Source organism: Cornus florida, unplaced genomic scaffold (assembly GCF_030987335.1).
Source record: "Cornus florida cultivar Cherokee Brave unplaced genomic scaffold, ASM3098733v1 CherokeeBrave_3.0.0_Hap2_Chr11, whole genome shotgun sequence".
Classification (NCBI taxonomy): Eukaryota; Viridiplantae; Streptophyta; class Magnoliopsida; order Cornales; family Cornaceae; genus Cornus; species Cornus florida.
Window position 1 is genome coordinate 80,975,495 of NW_026775581.1, and position 24,602 is coordinate 81,000,096.

Genomic DNA, 24,602 nt, shown 5'->3' on the forward strand with positions numbered 1-24,602 from the left:
TCACACAAAGGACAGCTTCGGGTGGATGGTTCCTCGAACCTGATTAGTGCCAGGGGCAGAGTCGTTATCATAACCCCTGGAGGCACCAAGCTGTAGCAATTAATCCGTCTGACTTTTCCTGCCACTAACAACAAGGCATAGTATGAGGCCTTGCTCGCAGGACTTCGGTTAGAAAACCAGCTCCAGGTAAGGTGTCTAAAAGTTTTTAGTGATTCTTAACTTGTTGTGAATCAGGTAACAGGCTAGTATCAGCTCAAAGAAGACAGAATGAAAGCCTACATGGAGGCTTTAGAGAGTGCCACGCGAGGGTTCGATCAAATCGAATTCCATTAGGTACCTCGTGAGGAGAATTTTGAAGCAGATCAATTGGCTGCTGCAACTTCTTCTTTAGATGAAGATTTGGTCCGGATCGTACCAATTGACATCCTGGACGAACCAAGTATAAGCCCTCGGCAGAAGATAATGGTGATCCGAGATGTTCCACGCGAACCATGTTGGATGGATCCATTGGAAGCTTACCTCAAGGAGGGAACTCTTCTGAACCAGAAGGCCGAGGCACGGAAACTCAGGCTTACCGCAGCCAAATATTCTATCATCAATAATCAATTATATCAGAAATCATTCTCAGATCCTTACCTGAAATGTTTAAGTCCCACTGAGGCCCTCATGATTCTAAAATAGGTTCATGACGGGGATTGTGGCAACCACTCTGGAGGCAGATCCTTTGCACATAAGGTCCTAACTCAAGGTCATTTCTGGCCTTATTTGGCTCGAAATGCTGAAGAGTATGCTAGAAGATGTGATAAGTGCCAGCGATATGGTCCAATGAAACATTAACCTACCGAAGATTTGCACGCAATGGCAAATCCATGGCCATTCGCTCAATGGGGGATTGATATGGTTGGTCCTTTACCCAAAACTGTGGAGAAAAATGAATATGTGTTGCTAGCCACGGATTACTTCACTAAATGGGTTGAAGCCGAAGCTTACTCAAGCGTGACCCATGAACAAGTGAAGAGTTTTCTATAGAACAACATAATCTGTCGATTTGGGGTACCAAAGGTTATCATGATGGACAATGGCCCGAAGTTGGATAACCGAAGCACAAGAAAGTTCTTCGCCGAGCATGGGATTAGGTAGAAGCTGGCTGCAGTTAGCCATCCTCAGGGAAATAGGCAAGCTGAAATAACTAACCAAACCATTTTTAACTGCTTGAAGAAAAAGTAGGAAAAGGTCAAGTCAAAATGGTACGAGAATCTATCTCATGTACTTTGGGCATATCGAAACCACCCCACGACGGCCAACGGGAGAAAGCCCTTTTGCCATGGCTTATGGGTCCGAGGCTGTCATTCCCACGGAATCAACAGTTCCTACTCTTCGGACCCACTTAGTGCTCGAAGGAAACAATGATCAACAGTTTGAACACAGCCTTGATCTCTTGGAAGAAAAGAGGGATGCCGCAACAATTAGGCTCGCTTCGTACCAGCAACAGTTGTGTAACAGTTGCAACAAGCGAGTCAGGTTCAGACATTTTGTGGAAGAATATTGGGTACTGAAGCAGGAAACAGCCCATGTAAAAAAGTTACAACCCAATTGGATTGGACCTTACAGAGTCACAAAGTAGTAGGGAAATGAGCTTACCTGTTGGCGAAAGCTGATGGGCGTCCAACTGCACGTCCATGGAATGCAATACACTTGAAAAGGTATTATCATTAGACAATATGGTTTATTCATTTTCTTTTACAGACAGTATACATCTGTTTTTTCTCCAAATATGGCTATTTCTAGGCCCATATAATAAAAGTTTATTGAGTCATACACATCTTTACTCCTTTTACTTTAAGTAATATGGGGTATCACTTGTTGTTACTTTCTTTTTCGTCATAGGGGCCAATACATATACCCCATTATGGATATTACGACATGTACCCTACTGTAGATATTACGAAAAAAGAAATAAATTACCAAAAATGATATCACCACAAAACAAACAAAACAAAGCTATGTAATTTTTTTTGGCTTTTTGGTGATACTTAAAAGTCCATAAAAAACATACTTTAGAGTGCATGTGCATTGCAACAAATGCCCATTGAACATTCAGGGTCTGCTTAAATCATGGACCCAAAGGCGCTTTACAGTTTTTTCTCTCGTTTTTGGACACAAACCGCAAATGTGTATAGCTCGGGGCACTTATCTATTGTAGTCCCATATCGGGAAAAAACTACTTCTATACATTCCTTTATATAGGGAAATATTAAAGTATTTTGGTGCATTGCAAAGAGGGCCCGTTGGTAACAGTAATAGCCCAGCCCAAATTGTGTTCAAAGCCCTAGTACCAATGGGCATTCTTTGCAATAATTTTTGTTCTTTCTTTCCAAACAAACCAGGTTTCTGGCCATATATTCCTTGTCCTACATCGAATAGGAGTACAAGAGGTGTATAGTAAATATAGAGTTAGCACACTACATTTGGTTGCCACGAAGAGAGTCTCTGTGAAAGAAAGTCTCTTAAATAAATGTACGGGGGACTTCTCAGTTACAGTTACTCTCTTTCTTAGCCTCATGTCATTTTTGAATCTTCGGCCAACCATGCATACTTGGTAAGTTTTCCAGATCAGGCTCATAGCCGAAGAACATATCGCTTTGGACCCCAAGAGTCCAGCACAATACAGTTTCTCTCAAGCTCATAGTCGAGGAACACAACGCCTCAGACCTCAAGAGTCCGGCACAATACAGTTCCTCTTAGGCTCATAGCTGAGGAACACATCGTTTCGGATCTCAAGAGTCCAGCACAATACAGTTCCTCTCAGGCTCATAGCCGAGGAACACAATGCCACGGACATCAAAAGTCCGAACACAATGCCTTGGACCTCAAGAGTCCGGTACAATACAGTTCATCTCAAGCTTATAGTCGAGGAATAAAATGTCTCGGACCTCAAGAGTCTGGCACAATACAGTTCCTCTCAGGCCCATAGCCGAGGAACATATCGCTTCAGACCTCAAGAGTCCGACATAATACAGTTCCTCTCAGGTTCATTACTGAGGAACACAACGCTCGGACCTCAAGAGTCCGGCATACAACAGTTCCTCTCAGGCTCATAGCCGAGGAACACATCGCTTCGGACCTTATGAGTCCGGTGCAGTACAACTCCTCCCAAGCTCGTGACCGAGGAATATATCGCTTCGGACAACAAGAGTTCGGTGCAATACAATTTCTTTTCAGGCTCCTAGCCAAAGAGTATACCACCTCAGACAATTTAAGTCCGAGGCTACGCCAGTAAGGTATAAGACCAATTAGGGGCAAAAGTTCTCTATGGCAACACGCCCATAGATCATTTTTTAATGGACTAATGGTATATAACTCGTGGAAAATTTTGTCCCATATAGAAATAATACAAGGAAAATAAGTATTGATATATCTATGCCATATGAATCAGTGGCAAGAAGGGTTCCCTTGACGGTTAGAATACTAGACGGAGAAACCATCCTCAGATATTAATTAAACAGTCAAAGGGATTCCCTTCTTATCATCTTTCCTATTTTTGCTTCGGACCATAAGAAGTACGAAGTTTTCAGGCAATGAGTCTTCCTCCTTCAGGATAAGAGCACATTATTACAGTACAGTAGTGTAAAAACCAAAAGCATTCATAAGCATGAAAGATACTTCAAAAAAAATGTAGTCACTGTATTTCAAGAGCAAAAATATATAGTTTCTACATTTATTCATTCAAAACAAGAAAAAAAGAGTTATACAACTCTACTTCCTTTTTGGATCAAAGGGAGCAGAGTCAAATGCATCCATTACATTCGGACTTGTAGATAAAGGAGCTTGCAGGTCAGAAGATAGAGGAACTGGCAAGCTTGAAACTGGATGACCCTCTGGATGAGCCTTCACCATCTCGGCAAAGAGCACCTCAGCCTCTTAGGCTTTTGGACCCTCAGCATAAGGGAATGACACTTCCATGTCAACATTAAAGGCTTCTGGATCATTTGCTTTGTCACCAGAACCCTGGCTGAAGCCGAACCTAAAAGCCTTTGCACTAGACAAACGCACAATAGTGGAGTAGCGTCCTTGTATTTGCCTCCCAGTAGTAATGCAGGTACCAATGGCATCATTCAAGCGCTGGACTTCAGCTTCCAGAGTCTCCACCTTTGCCTCGGAAGCTGCCTGGCGATTTTTATTGACATCCCTCGCATCAAAGGCGATCTTCGCATTCATAGCAAAATGCGAAGCCTTCTTCTTAGCATTACCCAAGTCTCTTTCCAGTTTCTTAATGGAAAGAGACTGAGCTTTAGCAGTGGCACACAGTGCCATAATCTGGTACAGACTTTACATAATCAACAACGACAGTATCAGTAAATATACGGTGAAAAGAAATCTAAAGAATTAAGCAAGTGAAGGGAAAAGAATAAACTTTTACAGCATCAACTGGGGCGGATGGTAGTACTGATCCAACCCCAGATTTCTAATGATTTATTCATCCTTGGGTAGCCACATCCCTCGAGCAACCGCCAAGACAGCAGAGGGGTCAGTACTATTGAATCCTCGGAATGAAGGACTGACTTGTCAGCCCTTGAGAAAATAGGTCTCCAAGGTTCCCCAGATTCGGCTTGAACATAAGCCCGGACTTCCTCCTCTAGGTCAGTTTCCCCAGCCTTCTTCCCCTTGCTCTTGGGGATGTTCTTGCCCTTACTGCTGGAAGGAAGGTTTGACCTTGTCTTCTTAAGAGGAGGTTCATCCACCTCCTTCTCATGCTCAGTTGATCTAATGACTAGCAAAGGTTGCTCTTCAACAGCTTTCTTCTTCAGAGCTTCAGCTCTTTATTTTTCTTTCTCAGTCAAGAGGAAGTTGTCAAAAGATGGAAGTGTCAAATCCATAAGGTCTACAGCTGCGGCACTATAAGCAATTTCTTAAAGGTTGGATGAAGTGAGTAACTCCTCAATAGAAGGGGGCTCACTCCAAACTTGTGCTTCGAGAAAAGCAAGTCTTTTCTTAGCTGCGGAGGAGGTGAATGTTGCTGAAAGAAGACCAAAAAATTCAAAAGTATGACGAAATAATAAAACTTGACATAGGAAACAACTAGAGCACTTTTCATGGAATGAGGGAAGATATTCTATACTTAGCTTCCCAAATTTGTGAGGAATGGGAAGGGTATTCGATTTATCCACAGATCAGTTCCCCTTCACAATTATCATCCTCTCTTTCCACTTATTTTCGGAGGAAGGGAGGTCCGTACGTATCCTCTGCTGAAGAGGGGAAGTGAAGTAAAAACGACCAGGCTCAGTCCCATGCCTGGCAATGGTGTAGGTAATAAATAAATCAGTAAGAGTCAAGTCAAGACTCTCTAACCTTCGGTAAACTAGAAATGCCGAGACTACTCGAAAAAAGTTAGGGTTTACTTGGAGAGGGGCAAGTCCTAACTTATTGAAGACTAGATGATAGAAAGGGTGAAGAGGGAACCAAAGAGCGTTAAGGTGCCCAACTGATAGAAGCAATTCATTATCCCCTACACCTTCGCCGGAACTGAAATCAGCCCCTTCTGGGTATTCGACAATGTCTACCCTATCAGGAATCTCAAAATCCTCTATTACAGACTCAATAGAGCACTTGATACGCCGAACAAACAAAATCAACTCTCTCTCATCTTTAGTAAACACACAATCTGACCCAGAAGTGGATACTTCAGCTTGTGAATGGGAGACATCCATTTGAACAGCTGAATCATTTGTGAATTTAACGAGGTCAGAAACCCTAGGGGGAGGGAACCTAATGAGATTGGGAGAAGAAAAAGGTATGGAATCCGAATCTACAAGGTTTATACGGTCGTAAGTGGATGAGGAGCTCATGATATGAAATAAATTAGACAAATGAATGAGGAACTAACCTGAGATCACGCTGAAACAATAAGCACAGTGAACGTCGCAGAGTCAGGAACGAACTATGAAGAGGCCTTTTAGTCAGAATGACAATGGACACACCTTGAACCGCCTTTTGTAGAATTGGTAACCGTGCAACTTCAATTCCCTTTTAATTAGGAACCGTAGTCTAATTAAAGAGGGAATTGGAGGCAAAGTGTGGAGGGATTAAATCCCCCCTAGAGTAAGAATCGTCCACATCATCACACTACAAATTTATATTAGATACAGCAAAGGCCTGATAGGTGTCAAGCCTAAATTGGGAGAACCTAATCTGGAACAAGCCTAGGCAAAGTCTTGCTGCCCTATAGACCGCTGACTCAGGCCATTCGGCCCATTTACTAAGCCCAGATGCGTACAATCTCATTCAGGCCCAGTGGGAACGTCAACAGCCCGAGGAGCTAAGATTGAACTTCAAGTCCATTTACCGAATCATTTGGATCAGCCCACACGTAACCCAATCTCAATTAAAGGTAGACCAGTCTTGCTAGACAAAGGATTTAGCAAAGAAAACAAGTTCTGTGCAAGGAAAGTTTTGTATGGAAAAAATAGTAAAAAGGAAATGATTATAATTGTAAAGAATGTCATATATGGAATTGATTGGAGGACAACCCATGCGAGTCTTATCATAATTCCACCACCTTGTTTCTTATAAATAGAGGCCTAGACCTCTAATAAAAGTATTGAGCATTATACGCTTATCTCTAAGTATTATATTTGTTTATTTTGAGTGAGTTGTATTTTTCTTTTTGTTTATTTTAATAGAGAGAAATTTTGCACCTACACCCCTTGTCCGAGCGTAATGAGGGTGTTGCGATTTCAGGTTCAGGTAAGAGAGAATGTTATAAGTGGGACTTATCCCACATCGAATCCAAATGAAAAAGTGAAAAAGTATACATGGATTGCGTGCTTAAGATTTTGGGTCGGATTTTTAATATTCCAAGTTTGATCAAATGTAAGATAATATACTTAAATTAAGTCATACAGTATATTATTTTATTTAATGATATTTTTAATGTTTATATTGGATTTTAGGACTGACGTTATCTTCATCACCATTTTTGTAGTTGGCATCGATAGTCTTTGAATCAAAATAATTCATAAATACATGTTTCTTTTGTTTTATTTTAGGGATAAGTGCATAAAACATTTCTAAAATATACTTCGTGTAGTATTTTTATCCTTATATGAAAAAATATGCAAAAAAATCCCTAATTTTTTTACATTGTCTAAAAATCCTCCTCAATCACAAATCTAACATAACTTAGTATTGTAATACTTGTTTTGCCCTTTTATTCTTCCGAAAACGCCCAAGGGATAGATATGCTACAAATCTCATAGTATAAGGATGTTAACTGCACATTAGCTTATTTATTTTGAAACTTTTTTCTCTATATATATCTCTAAACTTTTATTTTTGAAACTTTGAGAATTTGTAGAACAAGAATTTGAATTTTTCAAGATGTCAATTTACTGTTTTCAACTAATTTTTTTTCTTTCTTTATTATTTTTTTTCGTACCAACCCAAAAAAAAAAAAGGAAAAAAATCCCAATATCACTGTGCACGGATTTTTTTTCTTTAGTTTGCACTTTATTTTCTTTTTATTTTCTATTTTTATCTTTACTTTTATATACATTTTTTTTATTTTCTATTTATATCTTGTCCATTGCCCGAGTCTTCCAATAGTATATTTTTCAGTTATTTTACAAAATTATTTATTTTTATATATTTTATAAAATGGTTGAGTAAGGGTAATTTAATTAATTAAGGTTTAAATTTGTCAGAGGGACTTATTTGCACCAAATTGAAACTTTAGGGGTGTTCTTTTGCACGTGAGGGACATCATCCAATAGTGTTTTTTCCGTCTATTTTACAAAATTATTTTTATACATTTATAAAATGATTTAATAAGGGTAATTTAGTCAACTTAGGGTTTAAATTTGTCAGAAAGACCAATTTGCACCAAATTAAAACTTCATGAATGTTTTTTGCATATGAAGGGTATGATATGCACTATAAGCATACTTTAGAAGTATTTTCTGCGCTTGATCCATAAGAAAAACTTAGCTGGAATGGGTTTATTTAAGTTTTGAGTTTTATGAGTGTGTTTGGTCCAGTTGTATAGTTTTCTGAAAGTAAAAAATTGAGTTAAAATTGATATCTATGTTTGGTTCAATTGTAGAGTTTTCTGAAAGTAGAAAATTGAGTTAAAATTGACATCTAGAGAATTAGAAAATAAAAAGTACTGCAGAATTTCATTTAGTTGCCAGATGTGAAATACTTTTGAAAGTTGAGACAAAAAGTGTCTGTTTTCAACTAATAGTCCTTTATAGGTCTTGAAATACTTGTTATCAGAATTAAAACAAGTTTTAGATAGTTGGAACAAGAAAAACAAAAATAAGTTTAATTTAAGCAAACATTATTTTAGTTAATGAGTATATTATTTGGAATATATATATATATATATATATATATATATATATATATATATATATATATATATCGGTATTTTGCAAAGTTCTAGATTAAGGATGAGATCGAGTCGGCCAGGCGTATAAAATAACTTGTCAAAATTTAATAACTATATTATTTTAGTTAGTTTTCAATATATATATATATATATATATTTATATAAATATTTTATGACAACCAAACTTTAAAAAATAAAAAAATATTTTACATCCAAACAAATTCGTGATGGAGCCCACGCAGAAAATCAATTATAGTAATCCCAACACTCAGGATGACAATCAGTACTGGAGTATATATTTTATGAAAGACCAACAGCAAGTAAGTTTCAAAAGACAGTTGACCCAACCAATGAGTTCCCAGAAAACAAAAGGTTTTAATTTCCCTTTTTTCGACAATAATAGTTAGTCCCACTCTTTTATCTACACTTTTGATGGCTCAAACCAAGAGGGCTAGTGTTTGGACCAGTCTATTGAAGAACTAGATTGTCCAAAGTCCAATAAGAAAACTAGTTTGCTTATATGAAGAGTTGTACCTTATCACTTATCATTTTCATGATTAATCCTATTCATCACCATCTATTTGAGAATCACTGTGTCACCTTGTAACTTATTTGTAGGTTTTGCAACCACATATTGCTACCAAAGGGCTGTGACTTCGTTGTCAATAAAAAAGTAAGAAGTTTCTTGGTTCATGCCTCGTGACTAACTTACTTTGAGATTTAATGCCCCCATTTTTCTGTTCTGTGGATCAGTGAAGTTTCCACTCGGAAGGAACTTAAGTGGTGTGTTGTTTGAGTGATTAAGTTGTTTTTTGTATTTGAAATTTCTGTTCGAACTTTACATTCTCTTTTTCTGCTTTAACTATTATCATTCTTGTCATGAAAATAATAATAATATTCAAAACCAGTGTGATCACACTAAAGGATTTGTGTCCAGAGAGTTAAAGCTGTTTCGATGGATATATAAAATAATTTTTCACAATAAAAAAAATTAGTAATAAGTTCTCTTTGGCAATCAGTTTTTGTTTTCGTGTTTTTCTTACTGTGTTGGTGAAAAACATTATGGAGTGGCCAAAACATATGTTTGTAACATTTGAACAGTTTTTGCACAGTACCTCGTTCATTTAAGAAAAAGGTCCAAATCTAAAAGTAAGAAAAATATGTTTTTACTTGTTTTTGTTCTTCTAGCGGAATAATTGTAGAGAGATTTTTGTAAAAAAACTATTAGTATAATGTAATCAATTTTTATTTTTATTTCATTTTTTGCTTTGAAATATTGTGCAACAAAAGCAATTTTTACTTGTTTTAGCTATCGTAACTGAACAATTGTAGAGAATTTATTTTAGAAAAAAGCCATTATAACGTAAATACTATGTTTTTTACCGTCATTCAACAAAATTTTCTTTTACTTTGAAACATTATGCACCAATACATTGTTTTTGTTTCAAATTAAAATAAAAAATACAAAACAAAAAATAGTTGTCAAAACGCTTCAAGTTTGTCTAAAAATACTGCAACATAAACTCGTTAAGTTTGTTTAAAACTTACTGAATTAATCTACACAAGTGCAAAGGTGACCCAATAGTTAAGAAACCATAAATTTGTGTTTCAAAATATACTTGAGTTTAAATGAAAGTATAGTTTACTTATCAAAGTGAAAGAATTTTCCTTTCCAAGAAGAGAAAAATGGAGATTTGGATGGATTTTTCCTTTAAAAAAAACAGAGTTTTGGATGAATTTAAAAAGAAAAGAACTCGACTGATTTTGGGTTGGTTAAAAAATTGGACATTAGAGCTCCGTTTGTTTAGATGTAAAATATTTTATAAAAAATATTTATTTATTTTCTGATATTTGGTTGTACTAAAATATTTACGAAGAAAAAAAATATTAAAATTTTACAAAAATAATTTATCTATTAATTTTTGATAAGTTATTTTATACATCGCTCTTGAAAGACTTGATTTAGACGGAACATTAAAAAGTACAAGTAAAAAAATATTTTACCTAAAAAGTGAAAATATTTTTTAAAAATAATATTTTAGATGGAAAAAAATGGAGACAAGTGGTAAAAGTTTTCAAACAGAGTAAAAGAGAAAGAAAGTTTCCCTTAATCCACGTGGAGAATTCTTATTGGATTTTGTATAAATTTTCCATGTTACGCAAGCATCCTAACAATACCCTTTTTGTTTTTTATTGACTACGTCACTCTAATAGTTAACGAGCTTTATGAGGATCGATAACGACACCTGCTAGTTCGCGTAAACACCACACACTCGGTTCCTTCACCTGATTCGAGGGGCAATGTCGTAATTAACTACCCAACACGAGCACGTGTCGTCATGACAGAGCGCGTGAATGCCCACACCAACTCTAGCGACTACTCCTACCATACCCTTAATGGCGCGTCATTACTTTCTTGTTTTGAATACATCTGTGGTACTTCCGTAATTTACTGAATTATCAAGGGCAGTTCACGAACTCACCAAACGAAAAAGCAGAAATTAACCTTTATAGCAAAATTGGATATGCAATACCAAGTTGCGTAAACGTCGAACGTTTCTCAAACTTCCTCCTATCTTCAATCGTCCACGTAGCACCATCAGAGAGATCTCACCGTGATAAGGAACCTAATGGGTCGTTCTTTATCTCGTACGGTTAGGTTTCCAACCCCTAAGAATCAATCTCGACCGTTGAAATGTAAATCCAACGGTCTTGGTCATCCTAAGTACTTCTGAAACTATTATTTTTTATTTTTATTTGGTACATTTTCTTTTTCACATATCAAGACACTTTACTCTTGTGAGCCCAAAGAAACCCTAGGTCCTCCCTCTCTCTCTCCTCTCTCTCTCATGTGGTAAAAAAAACCAAAAAAAAAAAATCAAATTTCAAAAAATCGAAAATTGTTAGAAAAATCGACAAATCAATTAGGGTTTCAAATCGGACTTTCTCATATTCTCAGATTCAAACCCTAAGTCGATGCTCCATGCGTTGGATCTTCGCGATTCGTTTGGTACGTCCACATTTGATGTTCTCTGACGCAGGTATTTATGTGCATGCATATTTGTTATGTTTTGTATTCATTTTTTATGACTTTGATCGTTTTTGTTTTAGAAATGACTTAGTTTTTGTGTAAAATTTGGGTTAGTTTGTGAGCAATGGTTTGAATTTGTGGTTGTTATGGAAGTTTTGTTGATTTTTTATGTTAATTTGTGGTTACAGATCTGGAAATTTGGGTATGAATACGTATGATGGGATTTAAAAATTGGGGAATTCTGGTTGGGGTGTTTGGATTGAGGGATTGTTGATGGAAAATAGCGTAGGAAAGTCTGGTGGTACGGAGATTTCAAAGAAAGCTAGATCTTTGGACGTTCAGAGTCTGTATAGAGCCAGGGTTCCGCAGGTGGGGCATAGTAAGAAGAATAGTGGTGTGGAGGGTAATGGTGATGTTAGGAAGAAGGAGAAGAAGAGCAGGAAAGAAGTTTCTCTGAGTAGTTTTGAGTCGGTGAGAAAGAAGAGTAGGAAGAGTTTGGTTGGTGATTATGTCGATGGGGTGAGTTCTGGCTCAGGAAATTCAGACGAGTCACAGTCGGGTTCGAGTCAGAAATTGAATAGAAGTAGTGAATTGAACAATGTTTCTCTTAATTTGGATGGAAATGGTAATTTCATTCGCATCCCAAAACGTCGTCGTGGTTTTGTGCGCAGAAAGAAATTTGAAACCAGTCAAGTTTTGAAGCAATCAGGATTGTCAAGAAGTAAAACTGGTGGTTCTGTTGATCAGATCACCAAATTAAATGGCAAGCACAAGAAATTTGAGGGCAATCAAATTTCTAAGACGCCAAGGCCCTCTGGTAGCAAAGCCAATTCAGTTTTTCAGGTAGTTAAGTTAAATGGTGATTCTGCTGTTAATGCTGGTACTCCCAAGGTTAAGCGGAAGACCACATTTAATGATTCCAATGGAAATAGGAACAGTAGGGGAAATATATCTCGGCACGTGAAGGAGAAAGATGGTCATTTGGTTGTAAATAGTGGTGATTCATCTTCTAGAAAGCGGCGGAGCAATCATAGGAAAAGGAAGGATTTAGCATCGGGCAGTGAAAATATTGTTGAGAAAATTGAGCCTTCAGTTGATAATTTGATCAAGATTTCTGATGATTTCCACGACGAGGATGAGGAGAACCTTGAGCAGAATGCAGCAAGGATGCTCTCATCTCGATTTGATCCTAGCTGCACTGGATTTTCTTCGAAAAGCAGATCATCTGCATCACCATCTGCAAGTGGGTTGTCTTTTCTGCTTCCTTTTAGTCATGATTTTGATAATCAAGGGGCAGACTCCTTAGCTGGCTTGGAGTCGGCATTGGCTGATAGTGCTAGCAGAGTTTTACGACCGAGAAAACAGAGCAAAGAGAAGGGCCACTCAAGGAAACGACGTCATTTCTATGAAATTCTTTCCAGGGACCTGGATGCATACTGGGTTTTGAACCGGAGGATCAAAGTTTTCTGGCCGTTGGATGAGAGTTGGTATTATGGCCTTGTAAATGATTATGACCCCGAAAGAGAGCTTCATCATATTAAGTATGATGATCGAGATGAAGAATGGATTAACCTTCATAATGAGAGATTCAAACTTTTGCTTCTCCCTAGTGAAGTTCCTGGTAAGGAAGAGCCAAAGAGATCTGATTTGGGGAATGTACATGCAGACAGTAGAGAAAGGGACTTGAATATGGACTGTGATAACTATACAGGCAGCTACATGGACTCGGAGCCCATCATCTCATGGTTGGCTCGTTCTTCTCATCGGGTCAAATCTTCTCCTTTTGGAGTTTTGAAAAAACAGAAAACATCCCATCTCTCTCCAAATTTTGTGCCACCATTGACTGACAGAGTTGATGATGCTCATGGGGGTTTGGATGTCGGTTCCTCAGAAAATGATAAAAACAAACCATCTTGTCTTCCCGCGTTGCCTGACAGAACAACTGATATTTGTAGGGATGAGAAGTCCTCGTTGAAATGCACTACAAGCTCCACAAATAACAAACAACCTGTTGTTTATTTCAGGAAGCGGTTCCGCAGGAGAGATGAAGGATTGGGTCACTTGCCTGAGGACAACAACGCGTGTGGAAGTGCACCTGAAACTTCTCTTGCTCCTGTTATTGAAAACTACTTGGACTCAGTTCAAAGTTCAGGGTTGTTAAAACTAACTCTTCCATTTATAGAATCAAAAGAATTCAGGTTTGACTTGCACTTCTCAGCACTTGCTGTCCTGAAGTACACGTTTGGAGCAGAGAACTTTTGGTTGTATCGCACTGTATTGCTACTTCAGTATGGTACTATTATGACTACATGGCCTGTAGTTCATTTGGAGATGCTCTTTATTGATAACATTGTCGGGTTGAGGTTTCTCTTGTTTGAAGGTTGCTTGAAGCAGGCTGTGGCCTTAGTTTTTCTAATCCTGACAGTATTTCATCAACCTAATGAACAGGAGAAGTATGCTGGCCTGCAATTGCCAGCAACTTCAATCAGGTTCAAACTTTCTTGCAGTCGAGATCTTAGAAAGCAGCATGTATTTGCATTCTACAGCTTCTCCAAAGTGAAAAATTGGAAGTGGTTGTACCTGGATCACAAGCTTCAGCGACATTGTATGCTCACAAGACAATTACCTCTTTCTGAATGCACATATGATAACATTAAGGCACTGGAAGGTGGATGTAATCGGTTAAACATTAGTTCTGTTGGTGGGGAGTATTCCTTATGTGAGGTATTCCTTTCTTTCTTTTTCTCTCTCTTTATTTTTTTTTTCTTTATTTATTTTGGAATAAAATTTTGAATTTTTTTAGAATGTATAAAAAATTGTTTTGATGGTGATCCTTGGCATGTGATTCTATTTTTTTCACAGCTCTTCCACCAGCCTTGAGTTTGAGCTTTGTGCTTTCTGTTCCTAATTTTTCTTTTTATTTGTGTGCATAAATATATACCTTCTCTAGGAAAGTAATTGCAAAGCAAGAGAAGTTAATTAGACTCATTGTGGCATACGTTGGCAATGATTTTTTTTGAATGCACCCTAATTTAATATTGCTTCATTCTTGGATTAAATGGTACGAGTTTTCCATCAATCAGGGTTCACGAAGAAAGACTACAAGAGGTATCTTGCCCATTGGGGTTTCTAGCAATGCAAATATGAGCCAATCGTCTTCTAGTGTTGGTGTCAAGCATGGGAAACTTCTTCCATTTGCTCTTTCTTTTACTGCTGCACCTACTTTCTTTCTCAGCCTTCATCTCAAGCTGCTTATGGAAAATAGTGTGGCTTGCATCAGTCTTCATGACCATGATTCAATGTATTCACTTGAGCATTTCAAACACACTGGCAGACAAATTTTGGATGACTGCACTCTAGCTGAAGATTGTTCTGAGAATGCTTCAGAAATCACTCCTGGGAGTAATCTGGAAATTTCTTTGAGGCAAGCTGCTTCTTTTGCCAAACCACGGTTGGGGACTGATGCTATCTCTGTTTGCAATGATGGTGGTTGGGTACAATCATCTCAGAATTTCCAAGATGGCAGACTAAATGTTGCTGGAACTTCTGTCTGCTCCAAATTTCCTGGAGAAAATGCAGTTGACGTGGTTGTTGAATTGCCGAAGTGCGGATGCAATGATCTAGAGTCAGAAAAAGATCACGCCCCTCTAGGCCAGTCTGATTCCAGGTGTTTTTCTTGTTTGAATGGTCTGCGTGTTGAAATTCCATCATTTGATCAAGTTGAAAGGCCTGCTGATGGGAGAACGAATAGTGCTCAATTGTCTTCTGGTATGGGGTGTAATTTGAGTAATGGCGTTATTTGCAGCCCCAACCCCACTGGTCCTAGAACTATGTGGCATCGCAACAGAAATAGTGCTAGTTCTTCATCATGTGGAGATCTCTCACATGTATGGCTTGATGGTAAGGCCAACTTCATTCGTAATGGCTTTGGCAATGGGCCTAAGAAACCACGAACTCAGGTCCAATATGCATTGCCTTTTGGAGGTTTTGATTTTAGCGCAAAGAATAAAACTCATAATCAGAAAGGGGTTCCTTACAGGCGAATCAGGAGAGCCAATGAGCATAGGTCATTGGATGGCTCTAGAAGTTCTCAAAGAAACCTGGAGTTGTTAACTTGTGATGCAAACGTGTTGATCACACATGGTGATAGAGGGTGGAGAGAATGTGGGGCACGGGTTGTATTAGAACTTGCAGAACACAATGAGTGGAAGCTTGCTGTAGAACTATCTGGGACTACAAAATATTCATACAAAGCCACTCAGTTTTTGCAGCCTGGATCGTCAACGAACCGCTACACCCATGCTATGATGTGGAGAGGAGGCAAGGATTGGGTGTTGGAATTTCCTGACAGGGGCCAGTGGATGATTTTCAAGGAGATGCATGAAGAGTGCTACAACCGGAACATTCGCGCTGCTTCAGTTAAAAATATACCTATTCCTGGAGTTCGCCTTATAGAGGAAAGTGATGATAATGGAACAGAAGTACCATTTGTTCGCTCTTCCACCATGTACTTCCAGCAGGTTGAGACCGATGCTGAGATGGCTATGGATCCATTGCGAATTCTATATGACATGGATAGCGAGGATGAACAGTGGATTTTGGACAAAAAATCTTCAGATGCTGATGAGAGTAACTTCGAAGAGATTTCCGAAGACTTGTTTGAGAAGATGATGGACATGTTTGAGAAAGTTGCTCATGCTAAGCAATGTGATCATTTTACATCCGATGAATTAAAAGAGCTCATGGTTGGTGTTGGGCCCATGGAAGTAATCAAAGTCATCCATGAGCATTGGCAGCAGAAAAGGCGGAGGAAAGGGATGCCATTGATCCGGCAACTCCAGGTACTGTCTAATTTGCATGCCCATTCTATGACATTTATTTGCTGTAGTTTCTTGCTTTACATATTTTAGCAGACTGTAGCTACTTTGGATGGCACGTAATCCAGTTATAACAAGTACACTTGAGATGATTGAGTTGTTGACAATGCGAGACTATGATTGCACACTTTCTTCCATCTGAAATGCAATTTTCTTCTCCGTTGCACCTCACTTATTCTGATTGCAAAAGCTTATTAGGCTGATATTTATTTTTCCACTTTTAGTAATTATGTGGTCTAAGTTTTATAGGGAATTTTTTTATTTCTGTTTATACTTTTAATTGCTTGGTAGGATAACACTTGAACTGGACAGTGCTGCCTAATTGGATGTGGGCTGCGCTATGGTTTGGGACTAGAATAGCAAATTTTGGATTGAAAAATTGGGGGGTGCTTGTGTTAGAATGAAAGTGGAGAATAGGTACCAGATTGAGGCGATTTTAAGATTTTGGATAACAAAGGAATATGAAAATTTACCTTGGGTAGTATGATTCTACCGCATGCATTGTATAGTTGTTACCTTCAGTTGCCTATGTCATTATTATAAGCTTTCACTACTTGGTCAATCGTTGGAAGATTAAAAAATACTTCTTAATAATAAGCAATTATCATTGTTGTTGTGTGGTTTGTGTTGGGTGGAGGAAGCATGTAGGAGTTACAAGGCTAGATGTTGAGAATGGAAATACTGCATAACAAACAGAAGGTAGGTTTAGCCTAATTACCCGCGTGTGCTGAGTTTGGCGAAATTACTTTCAGTGTTTGTGAGCATCACCAGCTGAATTGAAATCTCTCTCTTATTGTCAATTTATTTTTAAGATTTCCTAGTGAGAACAAAAAATAGAAAAGGCAACATGATTCAAAAGTTATGGTACTTTTTCATTTTCTCCCTAACCGTCACCGATCTTTCTTCACTCCTCTCTCTCTTAACTCTGAAGCTCTTCTCGCTCTATACTTGAAGCATTCTTATTTCCTTCTTTTCCCTAATTCCCTCTCAATGGACGTGTAAAACTAGACCTAATTTTCTCTGTCCAAAAACACAAACACCAAAACACTTATCACTTCTTCTACCAGCTCCTAGAAGACGGTTGATCTATTGAAGTGTTTATGGTGATGAAAGATGGCTCACCACTTGCTGTGGGTTTTTTTGTCTGAATTATTCAGCCCCATTGACTTCCTCTTACTGCACATCTCTAATGTCGTCTGATAGCAGGGATGCTGGTTTTTTTTTATTTTTTGGTGTAATTTGGGACGCAGACAGGGAAATATTTGGCATTTTATCTTAGGCTTTACTTGTGGTCTTCTTATAGGGCTAAGGTTGTCTCAGATTTGATTATTGAGAGTTTGAGGGGAGGTTGAGAAGGTTTTTTTCTCGGAAAGGTTGGAGTCTTAGAGAATTTTTAAAAAGATTTTTAGGTGGATGGTTCAGGAGTAGTTAAAGAATTGTTTTGTTGGTTAGGACTTGGCCTGGTCTTCTTTGAAGGTGGTGGATTATGCATTGGAAAGCTACAGATCATGAATATAGCTCTTTTTGGAAAGTGGTTATTGAGGCATGCATTGGAGAAAGGATGTATGGTGCATTAGAAGGCTACCAATCAGGTCTTTGTAAGATTGGGGATCATTTGCTTTATTTTCTATTAGGTTGTATGGGGCTTCAGTCAGAGGGAAATGGGTTCACGATGTGGTTTCAGATGGGAGAATGCATGGAATTTTTAAGTGAAATGTTATTTGTTTCATCAAAAGGACAGAAAAGAGAGGATTTCCCTTGAACTGAAATTTGAGTTATTAATCTGCTTCTGATGTCACATATTTTATCATGACAGAAGATTTCTACTTGGTTCTGAAAAAACAGAATTTCCTGTGAAAATTTGGTGTTATTACATAAATGCTGTCTTATGTTTCTGCAACGGTGATACAAGTTTGGTGGCTCTTCTGATACAAGCCATTAAAGGTGGCCGAGGAACTTTGGGCTGTGTTGTAACTACTTTGGGGATTGTGGTCTCTCTCTTTTTTTGATTTTTGTAAAACCTTTTGGTAGTTAATTTGTTGAATTTTTGAAAGTTTGCGCTTGTTTAGTTATGAAAGATATGGTTTTTGACATGATGGAGGCTTACTTTTTTTGTGCTTGAGGCAAAAGAATTGACTTTGTTACATCTAAAAATTGCCTTTTGGGGGTCCACTTTTTCTTTGCACTTCAACACCTGGCTTGTGCATAAGTTGTCTTTTAAGTATTTTATAAGGTTGATGTGTTTGTGTTAAGTTATAGGATGATATTATTTATTATCATGTATTTATGGCTTTGTTCCTTGACATTGTATGTGATTGGGCTGGTCTTCTGGTGCATTTTTTATATTTTTGTTTTGACTTAAAACATATATATATATATTTATATAATTTACTGATGGTGCTTCTAAATGAAAAGTCAAGTTCAATGGTGATTAATTAACAATGAACTACTATGTATCTCCAGTACTTCTTTTTCTTAAAAAAAGATGAAAAATCTGTCTCTCTAAAATATTATTTTGAATTGAAAGATAAACACCTTGAATCTCGGTGTATTATTCATAGAATTGGTACACCATAAAAAAAACCTCACATATTTTCAAACTTCCTACAGTTAAAAAAGAGGTGCCTGTAGTGGAATTCCAATGGAGCCATTTCTGAATTATTGATTCCGCACTTCGACTGGATTTGCAAGATTCTCCATAAATTACTTCCAGAAAAAGAAAGATCCTCCATAATAATTTATTCCTTGAAGGGGCAGTTGATCTATGTTCTTAGCTCATTGTACAAGAAGATCCCACCACCTTTTTGGTTGCTTATCCTGTAACAAAGTTGAGGGGAGTGCACGCTTTGGTCAAATCAATGTGAAGACGTGGGGCTTTCAATGCTATGTCCTGTTATGCTCTTGCATCCCCTTATTCTTTTTGATAAATTTGCATCCCCTTTTTCTTGAAGTCCATAGTCACCTTGGTTGGACAAGAAGTGAGAAATGATTTATTTTAGCAGAACGAAACCGGAAAAGAAGTTTTAGAAAGAAAGTCGAAAGAAATATTTTGGAGCTACAAAGCTTCAACAGATTTATGTACTACGGATAGCTGTGCATTTATGTGTAACCCTAGTGGATCGGCTGGGAATTTGCAAATTAACTTGAGTGCTGATTCATAAGGAATTCGTGGATTCAATATTTGAATTTGCAGATTATGGAAAAGATTTGGTTAGCATTTTCTGAATTGAAAAATTATTGTTAAACCAGGACTCCACTAGAAAATTTGAGGTCTCATCTAAGGTGTGGGGGAGAATCGTGCTGTTTTAAATTCTTGATGGTCTCCCATGATTTTCCTCAAAATCAAACACGTGGGTTTAACCTTTGGTCTGGTGAGCTGTTGTTCAAAGATATTGGGAAGTCGAATGCCTCTCCTTAGGCTTGGAGAAGTGTTCATCTTGGTTAGTAGGAACTAATAGCGAAATGAGCATAAGACGTGGAAAGTTACATGATTCATTCAACAGCCTGCCTATGCCGATGGACAAAGAAATTTAACAAACTTCAGATCAAGAGTAGAAGGTAATAGAACATTATTTTTCCCTCACCTACAAATGACACCTTTTGCTAACAATGACAAGAATTGCCTCCAACTTTTTTGATACACTGAACCCTTCTTAAAGATGCGCACCATAAAAGTAATTGAGAAATATTTTTCCGAAACAGCCTGCCTATGCCGATGGACAAAGAAATTTAACAAACTTCAGATCAAGAGTAGAAGGTAATAGAACATTATTTTTCCCTCACCTACAAATGACACCTTTTGCTAACAATGACAAGAATTGCCTCCAACTTTTTTGATACACTGAACCCTTCTTAAAGATGCGCACCATAAAAGTAATTGAGAAATATTTTTCCGAAACAGTAAATTAATGTTTTTCCTAGTTCCAAGCCAAAGCCCTAGCTGGAAAAGGATTTTCAGGTTAACTAATATTCTCATATCAGAATGTTAAATGAAGTTTTCCTCCATTTTCTTTATTCCAAATAAACGAACATTTTAAAAAGTACCCTGACGGAAATAAGAATTCAGGGGATAATCACTTATCAAAAAAAAAAGAAAAAGAATTCAGCGGATAATCACAATCGATACTTAAAAGTAAATGGGGAATTTGGTTGGTGCAAATCATATTGTTTGGACTATATTGGGCTTTAAAAGCTACTAAATGGCACTCAAAAGTGGCTTTGGACTCTTTTATGCGCTCATACCGGACCTTCTGTTCTTACTTCTTATGAGATTGTACAATGGTAGTGGAAATGGCTCAAAACCACATGGGGAGGGTTTTGGACACAAAAAAAAAGGAAAATGGATGAGGTGATTGTTGAGTAGTTTTCCCCTTGTGATTCACGGAATATGATCTGGGACTATGTGTGATTTCGCGTGCCTCAAATGGAATGATCTCACTGGCCAATGCAATATGACTGACGCTGAATCTTGTTTTTGATTTGACACTCCTTAAGTCGATGATTCATGATCGCACATTGCATCCCAAAATTTTGTGACATGGCTGTCTGCATTTTAGACTTTTTGTGGAGGGCTTGTCCTCAAGTTATCACAATTAGTTTATGAAAATTATCATCTTATTGTTGGTCCACTACTTTTGGAAGTTAGTTGATGCTATGCAGACTGGTTCTTTTTCCTTTTGGATTTATACTGACTCAGTCAGGTCCCTTGTAAATTTGAGAAATGTTTATACTTTGCCTTCACCAACCTGCAACCCCATATTATGTATGGTGTTGCTATCACACCCCTTCTGAAAAATATGCTCTCGGTTTCGAAAAACATCTTTATGTTTTGAATATCAATCCTAGCCTATCCATGATATCTATAAATTTCTGTTGTTGTACTGTTAGTGTTTGTGATCACATGCTTCACCGGGAAGAAGGCTGTGTTTCAATTTGAATGATCTACCATGGAAAGACTTTTGAAACACCAACTGATAGATAGTTGCCTTCTTGCTATTGAAACAAAAGCTTACCTTGACAAGTATCCAAATAATATCAATTTGTGTGGATACCCGTGTTCTTGTTAGTTTGATTAAATCTTCTTACATTCGTTCGCTCAGATGTGTCAGTTAGTACAAAAATTTCTTGAATGGCAGAGCACCTGAAGTTCATTGGAATAAATAGTTGTAAATGACATCGGATTTCTGTTTTATCCACCTTGTCTGTCATTCTTCTTCCTTTGTTAACATTGTTGCTGTTTGGGTGGGTGGGGTGGGTGTTGGTTTATTTTCTCTTTTATTTTAAATGAGATTGGTATTGTCTGGCAATTGTTTTCTGACTATCTTGTGCTTTACCAGCCTCCACTGTGGGAAATGTATCTGCAGCAAGTGAAAGAGTGGGAGCAAGCGATGACCAAAGCCAACACTGGCCTCTCCAGTGGATGCCAGGAGAAGACTCCACCCATTGAGAAACCACCCATGTTTGCTTTCTGTTTGAAACCACGGGGTTTGGAGGTTCCTAACAGGGGCTCAAAACAAAGGTCGCAGAGGAAATTTCCAGTTTCCGGACACGGCTATTCTGTTCTGGGAGATCAGGATGGTCTTCATGCGTTTGGTAACTTCTTTGTTACTTTTTTATATGTACCTCCATTAGCCAATTACCAATATTAGCTTTAGCTTTTAATTTTTCTGTAATCTGCTCTCTTGCGCCAGGGAGAAGATTAAATGGCTTTGCTTTAGGAGATGATAAGGTTTTATTTTCAGGCAATAATCACGAATATTCAGATGCCTCCCCGTTGCCTCAGACATCAATGAGGACATTCTCACCACGACATACTGGTGTCCCTGGATATTTCGCATTGAAAACTGATGGTTCTGAGTGGAATCATCACCCAAAACTTCACAGGAACAAGTCGAGAAAGATAGAGACATTTCTATCCCCAAATAGTCCACGGATGGTGGCTTCATACAATCAGAGAGCGATAGGCAAGAGAAATGGGGCTCATCGTTGGAATATGGGCTTACCTGAGTGGCCAAGTCAAAGCCAGAAGCATTACCAATCAGAAGGATATCAGAGGCATGGCATTGAACAGTTGGATGATTCGGATCTTGATGAGTTTAGGTTGCGTGATGCCTCTGGTGCTGCTCAGCACGCACTTAACATGGCTAAGCTCAAGAGGGAAAAAGCTCAGAGATTGCTTTACAGAGCAGATCTAGCAATCCACAAGGCAGTGGTTGCTCTCATGACTGCCGAGGCGATCAAAGCTTCTTTTGAGGACTCGAACATTGATGGGTAGGATGATCTTAGGAATTATGAGATGAAAGTGAATGAAATCCGCCAGCCCCTTCAGCTGGCAGTTGCGGCCCAAGAATTCATATTGCTTTTTGAGTTGACGTTTTATGCTGGATCTGGTCTTTCTTTTGTCAATGGTGATAGCCTTGCATCATTTGCAATAGATTACATGAAGACTGCTAACTGATGGTTTGTACAAAGTCGGAGCAGAATCGTTACTTATGTCCGTTCATGATGCTGAATTCTTGAAGACACTGTGCTGTCACTATCGATGCAATTTTGGTATATATCTTCCCAGCTCTACCCACTTGTTCTTTTTCCGAGCAGCAGGTTTTGTCAGTGCAATGCGACGTGTGTAGTGCTTGCGCTGGTAAGGGGTGTGGAATTCTTTGTGAGGATTATTGTACAGATATATTTTACCCCTTTCTATCGTTGTTCCGTTTTTACGCCCCAACTCCAGTTATGCTTGATATCGAAGGACCAATTGGCTCAAATAATACAAATACGCCCCTCAGAATCAAATTACTTATTTTTGCGTGATTGGACTTTGATACAGTTACTCGTGTACCCATCAGAACGCCCTATTCCTGGTAAAGAGAAAAAGGGAATGAAAAAAGAATTTCTGTAAGTAATTATCTGGTAAAAGTTAATGCATAAATGACGCGAGTTTACATCTTGTCACTTCTATGTTCTAGTCAAATTTTTTTTTTTTTTTTTATTTTCGTTTTTGGCTCAATCATATGTACGGGTCTGTGTTGGTCTATAATTGGGTTTATTCGTCTTTAATTTTTGCTCTTTAACATGAAGTGCATCATAGTCTGGATTTGGCTTATTACTCATTGATCTTTTGCTCCCTGAGGAAGTGCATTGAACGATTGTAGCATGTGAAACTCTTTTAGCAAAGTTGGATCTCGTGTGTGGCTTTGGAGTGTGCATTCTAGATATATATGATGCATGTTTAGCGGCTGCGGTCGCGGTGTAACAATGGATTCGGACAAAATCCGTGTAAACTGACTGATACGGGTTGCTATCGGCTGATACGGCGAACTATGATATGATATTACATTTGTATAATGCATGGTGATAACGGACACGGGAGAAGGTTGCTGCTGCATTTGTGGTGTTACACCATACATTCTTCAGTGTTTCATTAAAGGATTAAGGACAGTTTTTAGTACACGTTACTACTAAGATTGGGTTGAGGGCAATGGATGCTGGTGGTGGATATTGTTTTCTGGAGGTGTTGGTGGAGTTGATTTTAATTTATAAAGTCCTGTTTGGTGGTTCATTGAAGTTTTCAGATTTTGTTTTATTATGGATGGTTAGGACTCAAAACTTAGCAACGAGACAAGTCTTTGTTTAGGAACTACACAACATTTTACACGTGCCTTCATCTAATTGGTTGTCTTTCATATGTTTAAAGGTTCACATGAGACTACCCCAATAAAGCTATAAATACCCTTTCCACTCACAATACCCCTATAAATACCCTTCCCGTTCCTATGGAGAGCGTGAATGCTCTATTATACAAATATAGGGCTTGCTTTATTTATTTTTTTTGTTTCGTTTTCTGATAATTAAAACTGAGAAAATGCAAAAAAAAAAAAAAAAAAAAAATATATTTGGTTGAATAGTTCTTCAAACTGTTTTTCTTCGAATTTAGTTAGCTTCTCTAAAAATAGTTTTTTATTTTTAGATTTTATAAGAATTGTTTTCTAAAAATTAAATCAAGCGATCACGTGAAAATACTACTTTTGTTTTAAAAACCAGAAAATGACTAAATCAGCTGGTATGTGTGATCTCACAGTGGCATTTCCAAAATAATGGAGATTCTATTTAGATTTATTTCAACACAATTAGAAGTTTTGAAAAACACAACATTTCCCGGTCGAGATTTGTAAGAAACCCTCCGTCAATCTTTTTCCATATTCTTGGACCATTTGCATAAGATTCTCTAAAGTTCAATTCAAGAACAAGTATCAACACATAATGACTAATTATTCAGTCTATGACATAATTTTGTATAAAGTGAGTGCTC

The 24,602-nt window shown here is 37.8% G+C and overlaps 1 protein-coding gene across 2 annotated transcripts; it reads left to right on the plus strand.

Annotated features, from left to right (window-relative positions):
• Positions 1 to 11,161: 11,161 nt before the first annotated feature.
• On the plus strand, positions 11,162 to 23,245 carry LOC132283525 (uncharacterized). 2 transcript variants are annotated; one of them, XM_059785484.1, is made up of 5 exons: positions 11,162 to 11,427; positions 11,606 to 14,141; positions 14,501 to 16,258; positions 21,631 to 21,886; positions 21,985 to 23,245. In XM_059785484.1, the coding sequence occupies exons 2-5, from the start codon at positions 11,691 to 11,693 to the stop codon at positions 22,566 to 22,568; spliced, it is 5,049 nt and encodes a 1,682-aa protein (XP_059641467.1). In that variant the 5' UTR covers positions 11,162 to 11,427; positions 11,606 to 11,690; the 3' UTR covers positions 22,569 to 23,245. The 2 variants fall into 2 exon arrangements, with proteins under 2 accessions (XP_059641467.1, XP_059641468.1); XM_059785485.1 differs by having other exon boundaries at positions 22,036 to 23,245.
• The last annotated feature ends 1,357 nt before the right edge of the window (positions 23,246 to 24,602 follow it).